Source organism: Coregonus lavaretus (assembly GCF_964263955.1).
Source record: "Coregonus lavaretus genome assembly, chromosome: 1".
NCBI classification, from domain to species: domain Eukaryota; kingdom Metazoa; phylum Chordata; class Actinopteri; order Salmoniformes; family Salmonidae; genus Coregonus; species Coregonus lavaretus.
The window spans coordinates 88978349-89002767 of record NC_139988.1 but is presented as its reverse complement, the minus strand read 5'-3'; the positions used below and the strand labels follow the sequence as shown (position 1 = coordinate 89002767).

At 42.0% G+C, this 24419-nt stretch overlaps 1 protein-coding gene across 1 annotated transcript in view; it reads right to left on the bottom strand.

Moving 5' to 3' along the window:
* Nucleotides 1–9056: 9056 nt before the first annotated feature.
* The window catches only part of LOC311128654 (germ cell-specific gene 1-like protein), a 41965-nt gene continuing 26602 nt past the window's right edge, over nt 9057–24419 (bottom strand). The window contains exons 4-5 of the mRNA XM_084160849.1: nt 14764–14875; nt 9057–9520 (exon numbers count right to left, since the gene is read on the bottom strand). Coding sequence (XP_084016975.1) covers nt 9169–9520; nt 14764–14875 — 464 coding nt within the window. The 3' untranslated portion in view covers nt 9057–9168. The remainder of the gene's footprint in view (nt 9521–14763; nt 14876–24419) is intronic.

The following is a 24419-nucleotide window of genomic DNA, read 5'->3' as shown; positions in this document are numbered from 1 at the left end:
GTGATGACATAGACACATACAGAGTGATGACATAGACACATACAGAGTAATGACATAGACAGAGTGATGACATAGACAGAGTGATGACATAGACACATACAGAGTGATGACATAGACACATACAGAGTGATGACATAGACAGATACAGAGTGATGACATAGACAGAGTGATGACATAGACACATACAGAGTGATGACATAGACACATACAGAGTGATGACATAGACAGAGTGATGACATAGACGGAGTGATGACATAGACAGAGTGATGACATAGACGGAGTGATGACATAGACAGAGTGATGACATAGACACATACAGAGTGATGACATAGACAGAGTGATGACATAGACAGAGTGATGACATAGACACATACAGAGTGATGACATAGACAGAGTGATGACATAGACACATACAGAGTGATGACATAGACAGAGTGATGACATAGACACATACAGAGTGGTGACATAGACACATACAGAGTGATGACATAGACAGAGTGATGACATAGACACATACAGAGTGATGACATAGACAGGGTGATGACATAGACAGAGTGATGACATAGACACATACAGAGTGATGACATAGACAGAGTGATGACATAGACAGAGTGATGACATAGACACATACAGAGTGATGACATAGACAGAGTGATGACATAGACACATACAGAGTGATGACATAGACAGAGTGGTGACATAGACAGAGTGGTGACATAGACAGAGTGATGACATAGACACATACAGAGTGATGACATAGACAGAGTGGTGACATAGACAGAGTGGTGACATAGACAGAGTGGTGACATAGACACATACAGAGTGATGACATAGACACATACAGAGTGATGACATAGACACATACAGAGTGATGACATAGACAGAGTTATGACATAGACACATACAGAGTAATGACATAGACAGAGTGATGACATAGAGACATACAGAGTGATGACATAGACACATACAGAGTGATGACATAGACAGAGTGATGACATAGACAGAGTGATGACATAGACACATACAGAGTGATGACATAGACACATACAGAGTAATGACATAGACACATACAGAGTAATGACATAGACACATACAGAGTGATGACATAGACAGAGTGATGACATAGACAGAGTGATGACATAGACACATACAGAGTGATGACATAGACACATACAGAGTGATGACATAGACACATACAGAGTGATGACATAGACAGAGTGATGACATAGACAGAGTGATGACATAGACAGAGTGATGACATAGACACATACAGAGTGATGACACATACAGAGTGATGACATAGACAGAGTGATGACATAGACAGAGTGGTGACATAGACACATACAGAGTGATGACATAGACACATACAGAGTGATGACATAGACACATACAGAGTAATGACATAGACAGAGTGATGACATAGACACATACAGAGTGATGACATAGACACATACAGAGTGATGACATAGACAGAGTGATGACATAGACAGAGTGATGACATAGACAGAGTGATGACATAGACACATACAGAGTGATGACATAGACAGAGTGATGACATAGACAGAGTGATGACATAGACACATACAGAGTGGTGACATAGACACATACAGAGTGATGACATAGACAGAGTGATGACATAGACAGAGTGATGACATAGACACATACAGAGTGATGACATAGACAGATACAGAGTGATGACATAGACATATACAGAGTGATGACATAGACAGAGTGATGACATAGACACATACAGAGTGATGACATAGACACATACAGAGTGATGACATAGACAGAGTGATGACATAGACACATACAGAGTGATGACATAGACAGAGTGATGACATAGACAGAGTGATGACATAGACACATACAGAGTGATGACATAGACAGAGTGATGACACATACAGAGTGATGACATAGACAGAGTGATGACATAGACACATACAGAGTGATGACATAGACAGAGTGATGACATAGACAGAGTGATGACATAGACACATACAGAGTGATGACACATACAGAGTGATGACATAGACACATACAGAGTGATGACATAGACAGAGTGATGACATAGACAGAGTGATGACATAGAAACATACATAGTGATGACATAGACACATACAGAGTGATGACATAGACACATACAGAGTGATGACATAGACAGAGTGATGACATAGACAGAGTGATGACATAGACAGAGTGATGACATAGACACATACAGAGTGATGACACATACAGAGTGATGACATAGACACATACAGAGTGATGACATAGACAGAGTGATGACATAGACAGAGTGGTGACATAGACACATACAGAGTGATGACATAGACACATACAGAGTGATGACATAGACAGAGTGATGACATAGACACATACAGAGTGATGACACATACAGAGTGATGACACATACAGAGTGATGACATAGACAGAGTGATGACATAGACACATACAGAGTGGTGACATAGACATATACAGAGTGATGACATAGACAGAGTGGTGACATAGACACATACAGAGTGATGACACATACAGAGTGATGACATAGACACATACAGAGTGATGACATAGACAGAGTGATGACATAGACAGAGTGGTGACATAGACACATACAGAGTGATGACATAGACAGAGTGATGACATAGACACATACAGAGTGATGACATAGACACATACAGAGTGATGACATAGACAGAGTGATGACATAGACACATACAGAGTGATGACATAGACACATACAGAGTGATGACATAGACAGAGTGATGACATAGACAGAGTGATGACATAGACACATACAGAGTGATGACATAGACACATACAGAGTGGTGACATAGACACATACAGAGTGATGACATAGACAGAGTGATGACATAGACAGAGTGATGACATAGACAGAGTGATGACATAGACAGAGTGATGACATAGACACATACAGAGTGGTGACATAGACACATACAGAGTGATGACATAGACAGAGTGATGACATAGACAGAGTGGTGACATAGACACATACAGAGTGACGACATAGACAGAGTGATGACATAGACACATACAGAGTGATGACATAGACACATACAGAGTGATGACATAGACACATACAGAGTAATGACATAGACAGAGTGATGACATAGACAGAGTGGTGACATAGACACATACAGAGTGATGACATAGACAGAGTGATGACATAGACAGAGTGGTGACATAGACACATATAGAGTGATGACATAGACACATACAGAGTGATGACATAGACACATACAGAGTGATGACATAGACAGAGTGATGACATAGACAGAGTGGTGACATAGACACATACAGAGTGATGACATAGACAGAGTGATGACATAGACACATACAGAGTGATGACATAGACACATACAGAGTGATGACATAGACACATACAGAGTGATGACATAGACAGAGTGATGACATAGACAGAGTGGTGACATAGACACATACAGAGTGATGACATAGACAGAGTGATGACATAGACACATACAGAGTGATGACATAGACATATACAGAGTGATGACATAGACAGAGTGATGACATAGACAGAGTGATGACATAGACAGATACAGAGTGATGACATAGACAGAGTGATGACATAGACACATACAGAGTGATGACATAGACAGAGTGATGACATAGACAGAGTGATGACATAGACAGAGTGATGACATAGACACATACAGAGTGATGACATAGACACATACAGAGTGATGACATAGACATAGTGATGACATAGACAGAGTGATGACACATACAGAGTGGTGACATAGACACATACAGAGTGATGACATAGACAGAGTGATGACATAGACAGAGTGATGACATAGACAGAGTGATGACATAGACAGAGTGATGACATAGACACATACAGAGTGATGACATAGACAGAGTGATGACATAGACACATACAGAGTGATGACATAGACACATACAGAGTGATGACATAGACAGAGTGATGACATAGACAGAGTGGTGACATAGACACATACAGAGTGATGACATAGACAGAGTGATGACATAGACACATACAGAGTGATGACATAGACAGAGTGGTGACATAGACAGAGTGATGACATAGACAGAGTGATGACATAGACACATACAGAGTGATGACATAGACACATACAGAGTGATGACATATGCACATACAGAGTGATGACATAGACAGAGTGGTGACATAGACAGAGTGGTGACATAGACACATACAGAGTGGTGACATAGACAGAGTGGTGACATAGACAGAGTGATGACATAGACAGAGTGATGACATAGACAGAGTGATGACATAGACACATACAGAGTGATGACACATACAGAGTGATGACATAGACAGAGTGATGACATAGACAGAGTAATGACATAGACAGAGTAATGACATAGCCTTATACTGTTGATACGGAAGTGGCTCTGTGCTGGGAACTAAATCCAATGTTTATAGACCTCTGGGTAGCGAGGGAAACAATACAGAAAGACCATCTCTACGCTAGTTATCTTTCAGTATCTAATAGATGTTCAACGCAAAAAAAAAAAAGTGCCACTTAAGCTGCGTTTGAAAACACCTTGCGTTCTTGTCTTGTACACACGGTGGCCCACCAGGAGTGAAGAGCGTTGCTGTGGGATGTGTAGTCTGCAGTGTAGGCTGACGTGTGCTGTTTTAGCAACCTCCTGCGGATGTTTCCGCAAAGTAGTGAAACACTGAACAAAACATAAACAAGATAGTTGTCTTACCATGCTTCATGGAGCTACACATTCCTGTTGCCCTTCCTTTTAATACAACGTATAGCTATTCAGTCTGTGCTTTAGCCTATGGATTAAAATAGCTGCAGGCAATCCATACATATTATAAACTAGGTGGTTCGAGCCCTGAATGCTGATTGGTATGACGAAACATTTATTTTTAATGTTGTAATTACGTTGGTAACCAGTTTATAATAGCAATAAGGGCACCTCGGGTGTTTGTGGTATATTGCGTTGCGTCGTGCTTTTGAACAGCCTCTTAGCCGTGGTATATTGGCCACATACCACACCCCGTCGGGCCTTATTGCTTAAGTATACAGGGGGATGAATATTTCATGTAGGAAGCAGTGAGAAGAAGTATGAGTAGCAGCTTCATGAGTGCTCAGATTTGACTGAGTGGTTTTGTATCGTTGTTGAATAATGAATGTGCATAAGTGAATTAAGAGGAACTCAAATGTATCTGACCTTTCCGGGTTGAGGTTGACCATAGGCACAGATCTAGCATCAGTTCAGGCAAGGAAACACTAAACTGACCTTAGTTCACCGTCTAGTGGCATCTTCATCCTAACCTGGATAGCCCACCATAGGAGGACAACCAAAATATAACTATGGATGAGTGTGACATATTGAACCAATGTATTGGTATCAGTTGGTGTTTCCTTCAACAGAAGCTTTTTGGTTCCAACGGGCTGCTGTAGAACCCGTCTCATTTTCTGCATGTATTTGCACTAGTTTGAAAACATAAAACATCAATAAAACAGATTTTGAAGCAAATGTCACATTGTATCGTTATACTGTCAAAACTGTTCTGGCTCCAATGTGGCTCAGTTAGTAGAGCATGACACTTGCAACTGCAGGGTTGTGGGTTTGATTCCCACCGGGGACCAGTATGAAAATGTATGTACTCACTACCGTAAGTCGCTCTGGATGAGATGACTAAAATGTAAACGAGGTAGTCGTGTCTATGAAGAGAGAGAGAGAAAGGAAGAAGAACGTTGACCTCGGTTGAGCAATAAGGCAGACTGCCAAGGTGACAGAAATGGGGAAACAGTACCCTCCAGTGGACATTTGAAGAACTGTGCAATCTTTCCCCAACACTGTTGCCTCCCTCTCACATAATTGATTTAATACTTAATAATAATTTAGACTTTGTATAAAAATGTATCATTTTATTTCTGTTATCAACAAGGAACTTTATTAGTACGTAACAATATAAACAATTGTATTTTGGCAAGAAACAAGTTACTAAAACACGTGACTTTATTTTATGTTTCATAATTTGCCCTTGTATCTTTTATATAAAATTATGAATATTCTGTACATTTTAACATATAACTCCTATAATTTAAGTTAATCATTGCTATTGATCACACAGAAAGTTACCAAAATAGCACTAAACACAAAATATGTTACTGAAAATAAACATCTGACACCAAACACACATAAAGGAGTATGACCATCTGAGACTTACTGGAAATGAACGAGGAAGAAGAAATTAAACTTGGCAGGAAAATGTGAAATATCTTTAAAAGACTCACTTAATTCAACATTTAAATTAAATAAATGTATTTGAATGTTAATAAATAAATAAGAAAACACAATATACATTATATACACATGCGTTATCAAATAAACTTTAAGCCAGGTAGTTATACTAACTAGGAAAGTATAAATCCTACATATCTTAAATACTGTTTTGAAATACAATTCTCTGATGCTGGTTCATTCAACTTCAAGTCTATAACGTGTACAATGCAATATAATAATACAATTATAGACGTAGCCTTCATTATTTCACTACAATTGTCAAGTAAACCTTTTTATTTCCTAGAAATCCACCAAAAAAAAAAAAGCAATGCATCTATCTGGAAGTGAAAAGAAAGAGCAGGAAATCATAATGGTTTTGTCCGTTTGGGCTACATAGCTACAATCTCCTGTGTCTCATTAGAGACACAACAATAGGAATAGAAGTTGGTAACAGAGAGTATCGCTCTCTGCGCTCTGCATGCTTTCTGAAGTTGGTAACAGAGAGTCTCCCTCTCAGCGCTCTGCATGCTTTCTGAAGTTGATCACAATACAGGAGCTTGAATCAAAGGCACACAGCATGACCTGGCAATTATCTCTACCCTCATCCTTTATCTACAGTGCCTTCAGAAAGTATTCACACCCCTTGACTTTTCCACACTTTGTTGTGTTACAGCCTGCATTTAAAATGAATTAAATTGCGGGGTTTTTTTTTGTCACTGGCCTACACACAATACCACATAATGTCAAAGTGGAATTATGTTTTTTTTTTTATGTTTAATTACAAAAAAAATGAAAAGCTGAAATGTCTTGAGTCAATAAGTATTCAACCCCTTGTTATGGCAAGCCTAAATAAGTTCAGGAGTAAACATTTGCTTAACAAGTTTAACAAGTCACATAATAAGTTGCATGGACCCACTCTGTGTGCAATAATAGTGTTTAACATGATTTTTGAATGACTACCTCATCTCTGTAACCCACACATACAATTATCTGCAAGGTCCCTCAGTTGAGCAGTGAATTTCAAACACAGATTCAACCACAAAGACCGGGGAGGTTTTCCAATGCATTGCAAAGAAGAGCACCTATTGATATATTGGTAAAAATGTAAATAGCAGACATTTAACATCCCGTTGAGCATGGTGAAGTTATTAATCACATTTTCGATGGTGTATCAATACACCCAGTCACTACAAAGACACAGGTGTCCTTCCTAACTCAGTTGCCAGAGAGGAAGGAAACTGCTCAGGGATTTCACCATGAGGCCAATGGTGACCTTAAAACAGTTAGTTTAATGGCTGTGAAAGGAGATAACTGAGGATGGATCAACAGCATTGTAGTTACTCCACAATATTAACCTAATTGACAGAGTGAAAAGAAGGAAGCCTGTAAAGAATAAAAATATTCCAAAACATGCATCCTGTTTGCAACAAGGCACTAAAGTAATACTGCAAAAAATGTAGCAAAGCAATTAACATTTGGTCTTGAATACAAAGTATTACGTTTGGGGCAAATCCAATACAACAAATCACTGAGTACCACTCAGCATCCTGCTATGTGTATGGTTCTAATCGTTAAGGACTGGGGAGTTTTTCAGGATAAAAAATAAAAAGAATGGAGCTGAGCAAAGGCAAAATCCTAGAGGAAAACCTGGTTCAGTCTGCTTTCCACCAGACACTTGGAGATTAATTCACCCTTCAACAGGGCAATAACCTAAAACACAAGGCCAAATCTACACTGGAGTTGCTTACAAAGAAGACAGTGAATGTTCCTGAGTGGCCGAGTTATAGTTTTGACTTAAATCTACTTGAAAATCTATGGCAAGACTTGAAAATGGTTGTCTAGGAATGATTAACAACCAATTTGACAGAGCTTGAAGAATTTTGAAAATAATAAAATGGGTAAATGTTGCACAATCCAGTTGTGGAAAGCTCTTATAGACGTACCCAGAAAGATTCACAGCTGTAATCACTGCCAAAGGTGCTTCTACAAAGTATTGACTCAGGGGTGTGAATACTGTATTTCATTTTCAATACATTTGCCAACATTTTTTAAAACATGTTTTCACTTTGTCATTATAGGGTATATTGTGTGTAGCTGTGTGTAGCTGGGTGAGGGAAAAAATATATTTAATCAATTTTGAATTTAGGCTGCAACACACCACAATGTGGAATAAGTCAAGGGGTATGAATATTTTCTAAAGGCACTCTCTCTCTCTCTCTCTCTCTCTCTCTCTCTCTCTCTCTCTCTCTCTCTCTCTCATCCTCTACACATCTCTACTTCAACTTGGAACGTCAGGGAAACTTAGAGTTGGATCTCCTCTAACATGAAGTCACTGTTGCTAATGCTATTTGGTTTGTAAACGGGTGTTGCAGTGCACGACGGAATCATTCCAATAGAGAGGAAATGTCTCTGTGTCATTCTATTGAAGTATATCAAAGCTGGGTCTCAATGTGGCATCAGCTCAACAGTGTTTCCACAGAGGAATGCATGTCTCTCTTAGTGTTATGTCCTCAGTAGAAAAGGCAAATTAGGAATATTCGCATAAAATTCACGTTCGCACACATCCATGCGCACACACATACACACGGAAAACCACAGCTTCGGCAAATCAATGCATACAGGTAATACCGTAAAACAAATAAGCCTTTAAACATAGTTACTAGATACTTAATAAACAAAAACAGCGATATCGAAGCGTTGTCAGCGCCAGCAGCACCCTGAACAGTAAGAGCACATGACTGAGCCAAGCGGCAGTGGAGGTGGAATATATTTTCTCTGGTAGGGATACTGTCCTTGTTTGGAAAGGACTGTGTGTGTGTGTGTGTGTTTGTATGTGTTTGCGTTTGTATATGTGTATTTGCGTGTGCCTTGATCAGTCCCCCTAGTCCTCTCTCAGAAGTAATCTTCTCTTATCGGATCTGGCAGATCATTCAGGTCCAGAAACACTGACGCGTTGGACAGCTTCCTGCCATTACTGGAGAGATCCAGCAGTTCCTCTGCCGTGCAGCCTGAGTTGGGAACTGAGCTGATGTACATGTCCCACACTTGCTCCACATGACCCCCATGTCCGACGTGTCCCATCCCAACCCCTGGTCCAGAGTCCAGCTCAAGAAGATTCTGCTTGATCTTCAAGTTCTTCTGGACGTTCCTGCGCTTGTGTTTGAACTCCAGGATGGTCTTGGTGTAGCGGTTGATGATGGTGACAGAGGAGGCCATGCAGGCTGTGAACGAGCTCCACGCCAGGCTAGAAAAGAAGAAGGAAGGAAATGGTAGACACAGAGTGAATGAAGGAAATGGTAGACACAGAGTGAATTAAGGAAATGGTAGACACAGAGTGAATGAAGGAAATGGTAGACACAGAGTGAATGAAGGAAATGGTAGACACAGAGTGAATGAAGGAAATGGTAGACACAGAGTGAATGAAGGAAATGGTAGACACAGAGTGAATTAAGGAAATGGTAGACACAGAGTGAATGAAGGAAATGGTAGACACAGAGTGAATGAAGGAAATGGTAGACACAGAGTGAATGAAGGAAATGGTAGACACAGAGTGAATGAAGGAAATGGTAGACACAGAGTGAATGAAGGAAATGGTAGACACAGAGTGAATGAAGGAAATGGTAGACAGAGTGAATTAAGGAAATGGTAGACACAGAGTGAATGAAGGAAATGGTAGACACAGAGTGAATGAAGGAAATGGTAGACACAGAGTGAATGAAGGAAATGGTAGACACAGAGTGAATGAAGGAAATGGTAGGCACAGAGTGAATGAAGGAAATGGTAGACACAGAGTGAATGAAGGAAATGGTAGACACAGAGTGAATGAAGGAAATGGTAGACACAGAGTGAATGAAGGAAATGGTAGACAGAGTGAATTAAGGAAATGGTAGACACAGAGTGAATGAAGGAAATGGTAGACACAGAGTGAATGAAGAAAATGGTAGACACAGAGTGAATTAAGGAAATGGTAGACACAGAGTGAATGAAGGAAATGGTAGACACAGAGTGAATGAAGAAAATGGTAGACACAGAGTGAATGAAGGAAATGGTAGACACAGAGTGAATGAAGGAAATGGTAGACACAGAGTGAATGAAGGAAATGGTAGACACAGAGTGAATGAAGGAAATGGTAGACACAGAGTGAATGAAGGAAATGGTAGACACAGAGTGAATGAAGGAAATGGTAGACAGAGTGAATTAAGGAAATGGTAGACACAGAGTGAATGAAGGAAATGGTAGACACAGAGTGAATGAAGGAAATGGTAGACACAGAGTGAATGAAGGAAATGGTAGACACAGAGTGAATGAAGGAAATGGTAGACACAGAGTGAATGAAGGAAATGGTAGACACAGAGTGAATGAAGGAAATGGTAGACACAGAGTGAATGAAGGAAATGGTAGACACAGAGTGAATGAAGGAAATGGTAGACACAGAGTGAATGAAGAAAATGGTAGACACAGAGTGAATGAAGGAAATGGTAGACACAGAGTGAATGAAGGAAATGGTAGACACAGAGTGAATGAAGGAAATGGTAGACAGAGTGAATTAAGGAAATGGTAGACACAGAGTGAATGAAGGAAATGGTAGACACAGAGTGAATGAAGGAAATGGTAGACACAGAGTGAATGAAGGAAATGGTAGACACAGAGTGAATGAAGGAAATGGTAGACACAGAGTGAATGAAGGAAATGGTAGACACAGAGTGAATGAAGGAAATGGTAGACACAGAGTGAATGAAGGAAATGGTAGACACAGAGTGAATGAAGGAAATGGTAGACACAGAGTGAATGAAGGAAATGGTAGACACAGAGTGAATGAAGGAAATGGTAGACACAGAGTGAATGAAGGAAATGGTAGACACAGAGTGAATGAAGGAAATGGTAGACAGAGTGAATTAAGGAAATGGTAGACACAGAGTGAATGAAGGAAATGGTAGACACAGAGTGAATGAAGGAAATGGTAGGCACAGAGTGAATGAAGGAAATGGTAGACACAGAGTGAATGAAGGAAATGGTAGACACAGAGTGAATGAAGGAAATGGTAGACACAGAGTGAATGAAGGAAATGGTAGACAGAGTGAATTAAGGAAATGGTAGACACAGAGTGAATGAAGAAAATGGTAGACACAGAGTGAATGAAGGAAATGGTAGACACAGAGTGAATGAAGGAAATGGTAGACACAGAGTGAATGAAGGAAATGGTAGACACAGAGTGAATGAAGGAAATGGTAGACACAGAGTGAATGAAGGAAATGGTAGACACAGAGTGAATGAAGGAAATGGTAGACAGAGTGAATTAAGGAAATGGTAGACACAGAGTGAATGAAGGAAATGGTAGACACAGAGTGAATGAAGGAAATGGTAGACACAGAGTGAATGAAGGAAATGGTAGACACAGAGTGAATGAAGGAAATGGTAGACACAGAGTGAATGAAGGAAATGGTAGACACAGAGTGAATGAAGGAAATGGTAGACACAGAGTGAATGAAGGAAATGGTAGACACAGAGTGAATGAAGGAAATGGTAGACACAGAGTGAATGAAGAAAATGGTAGACACAGAGTGAATGAAGGAAATGGTAGACACAGAGTGAATGAAGGAAATGGTAGACACAGAGTGAATGAAGGAAATGGTAGACACAGAGTGAATGAAGGAAATGGTAGACACAGAGTGAATGAAGGAAATGGTAGACACAGAGTGAATGAAGGAAATGGTAGACAGAGTGAATTAAGGAAATGGTAGACACAGAGTGAATGAAGGAAATGGTAGACACAGAGTGAATGAAGGAAATGGTAGACAGTGAATTAAGGAAATGGTAGACACAGAGTGAATGAAGGAAATGGTAGACACAGAGTGAATGAAGGAAATGGTAGACACAGAGTGAATGAAGGAAATGGTAGACACAGAGTGAATGAAGGAAATGGTAGACACAGAGTGAATGAAGGAAATGGTAGACACAGAGCGAATGAAGGAAATGGTAGACACAGAGTGAATGAAGGAAATGGTAGACACAGAGTGAATGAAGGAAATGGTAGACACAGAGTGAATGAAGAAAATGGTAGACACAGAGTGAATGAAGGAAATGGTAGACACAGAGTGAATGAAGGAAATGGTAGACACAGAGTGAATGAAGGAAATGGTAGACACAGAGTGAATGAAGGAAATGGTAGACACAGAGTGAATGAAGGAAATGGTAGACACAGAGTGAATGAAGGAAATGGTAGACACAGAGTGAATGAAGGAAATGGTAGACAGAGTGAATTAAGGAAATGGTAGACACAGAGTGAATGAAGGAAATGGTAGACACAGAGTGAATGAAGGAAATGGTAGACACAGAGTGAATGAAGGAAATGGTAGACAGAGTGAATTATGGAAATGGTAGACACAGAGTGAATGAAGGAAATGGTAGACACAGAGTGAATGAAGGAAATGGTAGACACAGAGTGAATGAAGGAAATGGTAGACACAGAGTGAATGAAGGAAATGGTAGACACAGAGTGAATGAAGGAAATGGTAGACACAGAGTGAATGAAGAAAATGGTAGACACAGAGTGAATGAAGGAAATGGTAGACACAGAGTGAATGAAGGAAATGGTAGACACAGAGTGAATGAAGGAAATGGTAGACACAGAGTGAATGAAGGAAATGGTAGACACAGAGTGAATGAAGGAAATGGTAGACACAGAGTGAATGAAGGAAATGGTAGACAGAGTGAATTAAGGAAATGGTAGACACAGAGTGAATGAAGGAAATGGTAGACACAGAGTGAATGAAGGAAATGGTAGACAGTGAATTAAGGAAATGGTAGACACAGAGTGAATGAAGGAAATGGTAGACACAGAGTGAATGAAGGAAATGGTAGACACAGAGTGAATGAAGGAAATGGTAGACACAGAGTGAATGAAGGAAATGGTAGACACAGAGTGAATGAAGGAAATGGTAGACACAGAGCGAATGAAGGAAATGGTAGACACAGAGTGAATGAAGGAAATGGTAGACACAGAGTGAATGAAGGAAATGGTAGACACAGAGTGAATGAAGAAAATGGTAGACACAGAGTGAATGAAGGAAATGGTAGACACAGAGTGAATGAAGGAAATGGTAGACACAGAGTGAATGAAGGAAATGGTAGACACAGAGTGAATGAAGGAAATGGTAGACACAGAGTGAATGAAGGAAATGGTAGACACAGAGTGAATGAAGGAAATGGTAGACACAGAGTGAATGAAGGAAATGGTAGACAGAGTGAATTAAGGAAATGGTAGACACAGAGTGAATGAAGGAAATGGTAGACACAGAGTGAATGAAGGAAATGGTAGACACAGAGTGAATGAAGGAAATGGTAGACAGAGTGAATTATGGAAATGGTAGACACAGAGTGAATGAAGGAAATGGTAGACACAGAGTGAATGAAGGAAATGGTAGACACAGAGTGAATGAAGGAAATGGTAGACACAGAGTGAATGAAGGAAATGGTAGACACAGAGTGAATGAAGGAAATGGTAGACAGAGTGAATTAAGGAAATGGTAGACACAGAGTGAATGAAGGAAATGGTAGACACAGAGTGAATGAAGGAAATGGTAGACACAGAGTGAATGAAGGAAATGGTAGACACAGAGTGAATGAAGGAAATGGTAGACACAGAGTGAATGAAGGAAATGGTAGACACAGAGTGAATGAAGGAAATGGTAGACAGAGTGAATTAAGGAAATGGTAGACACAGAGTGAATGAAGGAAATGGTAGACACAGAGTGAATGAAGGAAATGGTAGACACAGAGTGAATGAAGGAAATGGTAGACACAGAGTGAATTAAGGAAATGGTAGACACAGAGTGAATGAAGAAAATGGTAGACACAGAGTGAATGAAGAAAATGCCTAACAAATTCTGAAAAAAATCTATGAGAAGTATGGTCTTCCAACCTGAGGTGACCAGAAGTCCCCACAAGAATAGTAAACAAACATACATTTGACCAACTGGGGACATTTTGTTAGTCCCCACAAGGTCAAATGCTATTTCTAGGGGGTTTAGGGTTAAGGTCAGAATAAGTGTTTAGGGTTAGGGGCTAGGGTTAGGTTTAGGGTTAGGGTTAAGGTTAACGTTAAGGTTAGGGTTAGGTTTAGGGTTAAGGTTAGGGTTAGGGTTAGGGTAAGGGTTAGAGTTAGGGTTAGGGTTAGGGGTTAGGGAAAATAGGATTTTGAATGGGACTGAATTTTGTGTCCCCACAAGGTTAGTTGTACAAGACTGTGTGTGTGTGTGTGTGTGTGTGTGTGTGTGTGTGTGTGTGTGTGTGTGTGTGTGTGTGTGTGTGTGTGTGTGTGTGTGTGTGTGTGTGTGTGTGTGTGTGTGTGTGTGTGCGTGCGTGCGTGCGTGCGTGCGTGCGTGCGTGCGTGCGTGCGTGCGTGCGTGCGTGCGTGCGTGCGTGCGTGCGTGCGTGCGTGCGTGCGTGCGTGCGTGCGTGCGTGTGTGTGTGCGTGCGTGCTCTTACATGTATGACCAGCTGTAGTCCCATGACTGAGGCTTCCAGTCCTCTGGCCCCAGACTGACTGTCAGCTGAAAGGCTGTGGTGAACATCATGTGGGCCACCATGCCGAGCAGACCTGGAAAGTCAAGACAAGTTAAACTAGTCTAGTGCTGTAAAATAGAGCATTATAGAGAAGTATGTGAAGTTCCATTTTCCACCACAGGGTGACAGTGTTGAGCTATAATGGCATGATAGATCCTGTAGTCCTTGAGCGCTACAGGGTGTGCAGCCATTTCTTCATTCTCCCCCCTCTCTGACAATCATCCCAGTAAGGAAAATGACATTGAAAATACGTATTTTAGATGTATTTTCCAGACATTGAAATCAAGTGCATTTTAGGTGCTGAATGAAAGGTGAAAATAAGTATTTTCCAGACGTCGAAAATACCAATGAAAAACAAACACTTGCAAAGCACACTGGGTATTATTCTATTGTGCTCCGCCCCCCGAACAAGTAGAAATTTGGTCGGTGCCGAACAGATCCAGATCTGAACTAATCATAGATGTCTAGGGCAGGGCTCTCCAGCCCTGTTCCTGGAGAGCTACCGTCCTGTAGGTTCTCTCTCCAGCCCTGTTCCAGGAGAGCTACCGTCCTGTATGTTCTCTCTCCAGCCCTGTTCCAGGAGAGCTACTATCCTGTAGGTTCTCTCTCCAGCCCTGTTCCAGGAGAGCTACCGTCCTGTAGGTTCTCTCTCCAACCCTGTTCCTGGAGAGCTACCGTCCTGTAGGTTCTCTCTCCAGCCCTGTTCCAGGAGAGCTACCGTCCTGTAGGTTCTCTCTCCAACCCTGTTCCAGGAGAGCTACGGTCCTGTAGGTTCTCTCTCCAGCCCTGTTCCAGGAGAGCTACCGTCCTGTAGGTTCTCTCTCCAACCCTGTTCCAGGAGAGCTACCCTCCTGTAGGTTCTCTCTCCAGCCCTGTTCCAGGAGAGCTACCATCCTGTAGGTTCTCTCTCCAGCCCTGTTCCAGGAGAGCTACCATCCTGTAGGTTCTCTCTCCAACCCTGTTCCAGGAGAGCTACCGTCCTGTAGGTTCTCTCTCCAGCCCTGTTCCAGGAGAGCTACCGTCCTGTAGGTTCTCTCTCCAACCCTGTTCCTGGAGAGCTACCGTCCTGTAGGTTCTCTCTCCAACCCTGTTCCTGGAGAGCTACCGTCCTGTAGGTTCTCTCTCCAGCCCTGTTCCTGGAGAGCTACCGTCCTGTAGGTTCTCTCTCCAACCCTGTTCCTGGAGAGCTACCGTCCTGTAGGTTCTTTCTCCAACGCTGTTCCAGGAGAGCTACCGTCCTGTAGGTTCTCTCTCCAACCCTGTTCCTGGAGAGCTACCGTCCTGTAGGTTGTTTCACACGTTTTAACATCACAGTACAGTAGAGTAGAGTACAGTATAGCACAGTAGAGCACAGTACAGTACAATATGGTATGGTACAGGACAGTAATGTTTTATTCAGTAGAGTACAGTGTAGTTTAGTTCAGTAGAGTAGAGTACATTAGAGTATGGTATAGTTCAGTTCAGTAGAGTACAGTACAGTACAGTTTAATTCAGTACATTACAGTACAGTAGAGTAGAGTACAGTACAGTTTAGTTCAGTAGAGTCGAGTACATTAGAGTAAAGTAGGGTACAATACAGTATACTATATTTTACTTTTCTTTACGCTACTGTATTGTGCTGTACTCTACTGTATTGTGCTGTACTCTACTTTACTGTATTGTACTCTACTCTACTGTATTATATTGTCCTGTACTTTACTGTATTGTACTGTACTCTACTGTATTGTGCTGTACTGTACTGTATTGTACTGTACTGTACTTTTCTGTACTGTACTGTATTGTAATGTACTCCACTCTACTGTATTATATTGTAATGTACTTTTCTTTATTGTACTGTGTACTGTAATGTACGGTACCGGACTGTCCTGTGCTGGCAAAACTTGTGAAACATATACTGAACAAATATATAAACGCAACATGCGACAATTTACAGTTACAGTTCATATAAGGAAATCAGTCAATTTAAAAAAATTCATTTGGCCCTAATCTATGGATTTCACATGACTGGGCAGGGGCACAGCCATGGGTGGGTCTGGGAGGGCATAGGCCCACCCACTTGAGAGCCAGGCCCACCCACTGGGTAGCCAGGCCCAGCCAATTAGAAATATTTATAATATTTATTACAGAAATAAATACTCCTCAGTTTCATCTACTGTCCGGGTGGCTGGTCTCAGATGATCCCGCAGGTGAAGAAGCCGGATGTGGAGGTCCTGGGCTGGCGTTGTCTGCGGTTGTGAGGCCGGTTGGACGTTCTGCCAAATTCTCTAAAATGACATTGGAGTTGGCTTATGGTAGAGAAATGAACCTTCAATTATCTGGCAACAGCTCTGGTGGACATTCTTGCAGTCAGCATGCCAATTGCACACTCCTTCAAAACTTGAGACATCTGTGGCATTGTGTTGTGTGACAAAACTGCACATTTTAAAGTGGCCTTTGATTGTCCCCAGCACAAGGTGCACCTGTGTAATGATCATGCTGTTTAATCAGCTTCTTGATATGCCGCACCTGTCAGGTGGATGGATTATCTTGGCAAAGGAGAAATGCTCACTAACAGGGATGTAAATACATTTGTGCCCAAAACTGGAGAGAAATAAGCTTTTTGTGCATCTGGAACATTTCTGGAATCTTTTATTTCAGCTCATGAAATCTCTATCTCTCTCTTTCTCCCACATCTCTCTCTCCCTCTCTCTCTCTCTCTCTCTCTCTCTCTCTCTTTCTCCCACATCTCTCTCTCTCTCTCTCTCTCTCTCTCTCTCCCACATCTCTCTCTCTCTCTCTCTCTCTCTCTCTCTCTCTCTCACATCTCTCTCTCTCTCTCTCTCACATCTCTCTCTCTCTCTCTCTCTCTCTCTCTCTCTCTCTCCCACATCTCTCTCTCTCTCTCTCTCTCTCTCTCTCTCTCTCTCTCTCTCTCTCTCTCTCTCTCTCTCTCTCTCTCTCTCTCTCTCTCTCTCTCTCTCTCTCTCTCTCTCTCTCTCTCTCTCTCTCTCTCCTCTCTCTCTCTCTCTCTCTCTCTCTCTCTCTCTCTCTCTCTCTCTCTCTCTCTCTCTCTATTCCGGCTGGGCTAGTAACATGTAAGACCCTGACAGCCGAAGTGAGGGATCTCCTCAGACTTTCATCACTCCGCAAAAAAGTGAGGGAACAGAAAAAACAGGAGGAATAAAAAACAGACTCCAATCCGATTAGTGTGTAAACCCCCCAAATCTCAGACTGAACAATAGCAGATCTGATAACAGCGGGAGAACGCATTAGCTCTCAGCATCCCACCTCCTCCCATTCACTCTGGTGTTTATTCTCAGCATATTTCTACATGTTAATCCAACATGAGAGCCATCCTCTTTACAAACTACAGGAGCTTCAGTCCAAATCCACTCACTTAGCATTACGCGCCTTATATGGTGTACACAGCTTTCCTTGACAGAGTCAGCACTGGAATGCTGCTGATGTTGGTCATATGATTGGTGATACGTTTTCCTACAGATTTAATGATATGCTTTTCAGTGGCAGTGTTTGATTGGAGTTAATTCCACATCAAGAATTTTGGATTTAGGACATTAGATTATTCTGCCCCCTATGGCATTACACTAAGGTAAGGAATGAGATCATTCTGCACCCTATGGCATTACACTAAGGTAAGGAATGAGATCATTCTGCACCCTATGGCATTACACTAAGGTAAGGAATGAGATAATTCTGCACCCTATGGCATTACACTAAGGTAAGGAATGAGATAATTCTGCACCCTATGGCATTACACTAAGGTAAGGAATGAGATAATTCTGCACCCTATGGCATTACACTAAGGTAAGGAATGAGATAATTCTGCACCCTATGGCATTACACTAAGGTAAGGAATGAGATAATTCTGCACCCTATGGCATTACACTAAGGTAAGGAATGAGATAATTCTGCACCCTATGGCATTACACTAAGGTAAGGAATGAGATAATTCTGCACCCTATGGCATTACACTAAGGTAAGGAATGAGATAATTCTGCACCCTATGGCATTACACTAAGGTAAGGAATGAGATAATTCTGCACCCTATGGCATTACACTAAGGTAAGGAATGAGATAATTCTGCACCATATGGCATTACACTAAGGTAAGGAATGAGATAATTCTGCCCCCTATGGCATTACACTAAGGTAAGGAATGCAGAGGGAAGGTGCAACACTCACCATAGAGGAGAGACATTGTGCCTTCTCCGTCAATCACATTAAGAACTTCCTTCAGGCGGCACCTCTACTTGCACACCACTTTAACTTTCCGGTCTAAACTTAGCCAGGCTTATTTCCCAGAGTGGTGGGTGAGCCAAGCTGAAGCTGTTCTCTTCTTGGTAATGGTAAAGCATGAAATGAATCACCCATATGGGCTGCTTGTGCTAAAAGTCTATTTTCACTCTCTCTCTCTCTCTCTCTCCCGTCTCTTTCTCCATACCCCCACTCTCTCTCTCCCTTCATACAGTGAGGGAAAAAAGTATTAAAGGGAGTGCTCCTAATCTCAGCTTGTTACCTGTATAAAAGACACCTGTCCACAGAAGCAATCAATCAATCAGATTCCAAACTCTCCACCAAGGCCAAGACCAAAGAGCTCTCCAAGGATGTCAGGGACAAGATTGTAGACCTACACAAGGCTGGAATGGGCTACAAGACCATCGCCAAGCAGCTTGGTGAGAAGGTGACAACAGTTGGTGCGATTATTCGCAAATGGAAGAAACACAAAATAACTGTCAATCTCCCTCGGCCTGAGGCTCCATGGAAGATCTCACCTCGTGGAGTTGCAATGATCATGAGAACGGTGAGGAATCAGCCCAGAACTACATGGGAGGATCTTGTCAATGATCTCAAGGCAGCTGGGACCATAGTCACCAAGAAAACAATTGGTAACACACTACGCCGTGAAGGACTGAAATCCTGCAGCGCCCGCAAGGTCCCCCTGCTCAAGAAAGCACATATACAGGCCCGTCTGAAGTTTGCCAATGAACATCTGAATGATTCAGAGGAGAACAGGGTGAAAGTGTTGTGGTCAGATGAGACCAAAATCGAGCTCTTTGGCATCAACTCAACTCGCCGTGTTTGGAGGAGGAGGAATGCTGCCTATGACCCCAAGAACACCATCCCCACCGTCAAACATGGAGGTGGAAACATTATGCTTTGGGGGTGTTTTTCTGCTAAGGGGACAAGACATCTTCACCGCATCAAAGGGACGATGGACGGGGCCATGTACCATCAAATCTTGGGAAATCCTTCCCTCAGCCAGGGCATTGAAAATGGGTCGTGGATGGGTATTCCAGCACGACAATGACCCAAAACACACGGCCAAGGCAACAAAGGAGTGGCTCAAGAAGAAGCACATTAAGGTCCTGGAGTGGCCTAGCCAGTCTCCAGACCTTAATCCCATAGAAAATCTGTGGAGGGAGCTGAAGGTTCGAGTTGCCAAACGTCAGCCTCAAAACCTTAATGATTTGGAGAAGATCTGCAAAGAGGAGTGGGACAAAATCCCTCCTGAGATGTGTGCAAACCTGGTGGCCAACTACAAGAAACGTCTGACCTCTGTGATTGCCAACAAGGGTTTTGCCACCAAGTACTAAGTCAAGTTTTGCAGAGGGGTCAAATACTTATTTCCCTCATTAAAATGCAAATCAATTTATAACATTTTTGACATGCGTTTTTCTGGATTTTTGTTGTTTTTATTCTGTCTCTCACTGTTCAAATAAACCTACCATTACAATTATAGACTGATCATGTCTTTGTCAGTGGGCAAACGTACAAAATCAGCAAGGGATCAAATACCTTTTTCCCTCACTGTAACTCCTGTGAGATGAGACTGTAGGCAGGACAGGATAACTCCTGTGAGATGAGACTGTACTTAGGACAGGATAACTCCTTGAGATGACTCTGTAGGAAGGACAGGATAACTCCTGTGAAATGAGACTGTAGGCAGGACAGGAAAACTCCCCTGATATGAGACTATGTTCATTTGAGAACAGTTTAAAAGTGTGTTTTTACAGTTAAATCAGTGGTTGACTTGAGGGGATTTGGTCATCCATTCCATTTGGTCATCCATTCAATTTTCTGCCATTTCATTGTTTACTCTTGTTATTTTCTGCGAACCAAATTGTACCTAGTCATGCTGATGACCCCCATTTCAGCCAACATTGCAGATGAAAATATCCCTGTTATGTCTCACAGTTCAGTTTGATGGTACATTTTGTGGATTTCTGAGGGAACTGTTAATTCCATCATCAAGGAAAAACATTGAAAGACCAACATCAGACGAGTGCCAAACGACCGTAAGTGACCTGGACGCAAGACTGCCAAGAGGTTTGGATGACAGATAGCATAGCCAACATCCCCTCAGACATTAGTGTCTGCTTTCCCGGATCCAGATTAAGTCTAGTCCTGGATGGACGAGCATTTGTGCATAGTCCAGGAGATTGCAAACCAGCCCAGAGGGTTCAGAGACGAGACCATCACGTAGCCAACAGAACATCTAGACCATCACGTAGCCAACAGAACATCTATACCATCACGTAGCCAACAGAACATCTACACCATCACATAGCCAACAGAAAACCTAGACTAATATGTAGCCAACAGAACATCTAGACCATCACGTAGTCAACAGAACATCTAGACCATCACATAGCCAACAGAACATCTAGACCATCACTTAGCCAACAGAACATCTAGACCATCACGTAGCCAACAAAACATCTAGAGCATCATGTAGCCAACAGAACATATAGACCATCACGTAGCCAACAGAACATATAGACCATCACTTAGTCAACAGAACATCTAGACCATCACGTAGCCAACAGAACACCTAGACCATCACATAGCCAACAGAACATCTAGACCATCACGTAGCCAACAAAGCATCTAGACCATCACGTAGCCAACAGAACATCTAGACCATCAAGTAGTCAACAGAACATCTAGACAATCACGTAGCCAACAAAACATCTAGACATTCACGTAGCCAACAGAACATCTAGACCATCACGTAGCCAACAGAACATCTAGACCATCACGTAGCCAACAAAACATCTAGACCATCACGTAGCCAACAGAACATCTATACCATCACGTAGCCAACAGAACACCTAGACCATCACGTAGCCAACAGAACATCTAGACCATCACGTAGCCAACATAACATCTAGACCATCACGTAGCCAACAGAACATCTAGACCATCACGTAGCCAACAGAATATCTAGGTCATCACCTAGCCAACATAACATCTATACCAACACTTAGCCAACAGAACACCTAGACCATTTTATAGCCAACAGAACATATACACCATCACGAAGCAAACAGAACATCTAGACCATCACATAGCCAACTGAACATCTAGACCATCACTTAGCCAACAGAACATCTAGACCATCACGTAGCCAACAGAACATCTAGACCATCACATAGCCAACAGAATATCTAGACATTCACTTAGCCAACAGAACATCTAGACCATCACGTAGCCAACAGAACATCTAGACCATCACGTAGCCAACACAACATCTAGACCATCACGTAGCCAACAAAATATCTAGAGCATCATGTAGCCAACAGAACATCTAGACCATCACGTAGCCAACAGAACATATAGACCATCACGTAGCCAACAGAAAATCTAGACCATCACATAGCCAACAGAACATCTAGACCATCACATAGCCAACAGAACATCTAGACCATCACGTAGCCAACAAAACATCTAGACCATCACGTAGCCAACAGAACATCTAGACCATCAAGTAGTCAACAGAACATCTAGAACATCACGTAGCCAACAGAACATCTAGACCATCACGTAGCCAACAGAACATCTAGAACATCACGTAGCCAACAGAACATCTAGACCATCACGTAGCCAACAGAACATCTAGACCATCACGTAGTCAACAGAACATCTAGACCATCACATAGCCAACAGAACACCTAGACCATCACGTAGCCAACAGAACACCTAGACCATCACTTAGCCAACAGAACATCTATACCATCACGTAGCCAACAGAACACCTAGATCATCACATAGCCAACAGAACATCTAGACCATCACGTAGCCAACATAACATCTAGACCATCACGTAGCCAACAGAACATCTAGACCAACACGTAGCCAACAGAACATCTAGATATTCACGTAGCCAACAGAACATCTAGGTCATCACCTAGCCAACAGAACATCTAGACCATCACGTAACCAACAGAACATCAGACCATCACGTAACCAACAGAACATCAGACCATCACGTAGCCAAAATAACATCTAGACCATCACGTAGCCAACATAATATCTAGACTGACACGTAGCCAACAGAACATCTAGACCTTCAATTAGCCAACAGAAAACCTAGACCATCACTTAGCCAACATAACATCTAGACCATCACGTAGCCAACAGAACATCTAGACCATCACGTAGCCAACAGAACATCTAGACCATCACGTAGCCAACAGAACATCTAGACAATCACGTAGCCAGCATAATATCTAGACCGACACGTAGCCAACAGAACATCTAGACCATCACGTAGCCAACAGAACATCTAGACCATCACTTAGCCAAAATAACATCTAGACCATCACTTAGCCAACAGAATATCTAGACCATCACATAGTCAACAGAACATCTAGACCATCACATAGCCAACAGAACATCTAGACCATCATGTAGCCAACATAACATCTAGACCATCACGTAGCCAACAGAACATCTAGACCATCACGTAGTCAACAGAACATCTAGACCATCACGTAGCCAACAGAACATCTAGACCATCACGTAGCCAACACAACATCTAGACCATCACGTAGCCAACAAAACATCTAAAGCATCATGTAGCCAACAGAACATCTAGACCATCACGTAGCCAACAGAATATATAAACCAACACGTAGCGAACAGAACATCTAGACCATCACGTAACCAACAGAACATCAGACCATCACGTAACCAAAAGAATATCAGACCATCACGTAGCCAAAAGAACATCTAGACAATCACGTAGCCAGCATAATATCTAGACCGACACGTAGCCAACAGAACATCTAGACCATCACGTAGCCAACAGAACATCTAGACCATCACTTAGCCAAAATAACATCTAGACCATCACTTAGCCAACAGAATATCTAGACCATCACATAGTCAACAGAACATCTAGACCATCACATAGCCAACAGAACATCTAGACCATCACGTAGCCAACATAACATCTAGACCATCACGTAGCCAACAGAATATCTAGACCATCACGTAGTCAACAGAACATCTAGACCATCACGTAGCCAACAGAACATCTAGACCATCACGTAGCCAAACACAACATCTAGACCATCACGTAGCCGACAAAACATCTAAAGCATCAAGTAGCCAACAGAACATCTAGACCATCACGTAGCCAACAGAACATATAGACCATCACGTAGCCAACAGAAAATCTAGACCATCACATAGCCAACAGAAAAACTAGACCATCACATAGCCAACAGAACATCTAGACCATCAAGTAGCCAACAAAACAACTAGACCATCACGTAGCCAACAGAACATCTAGAC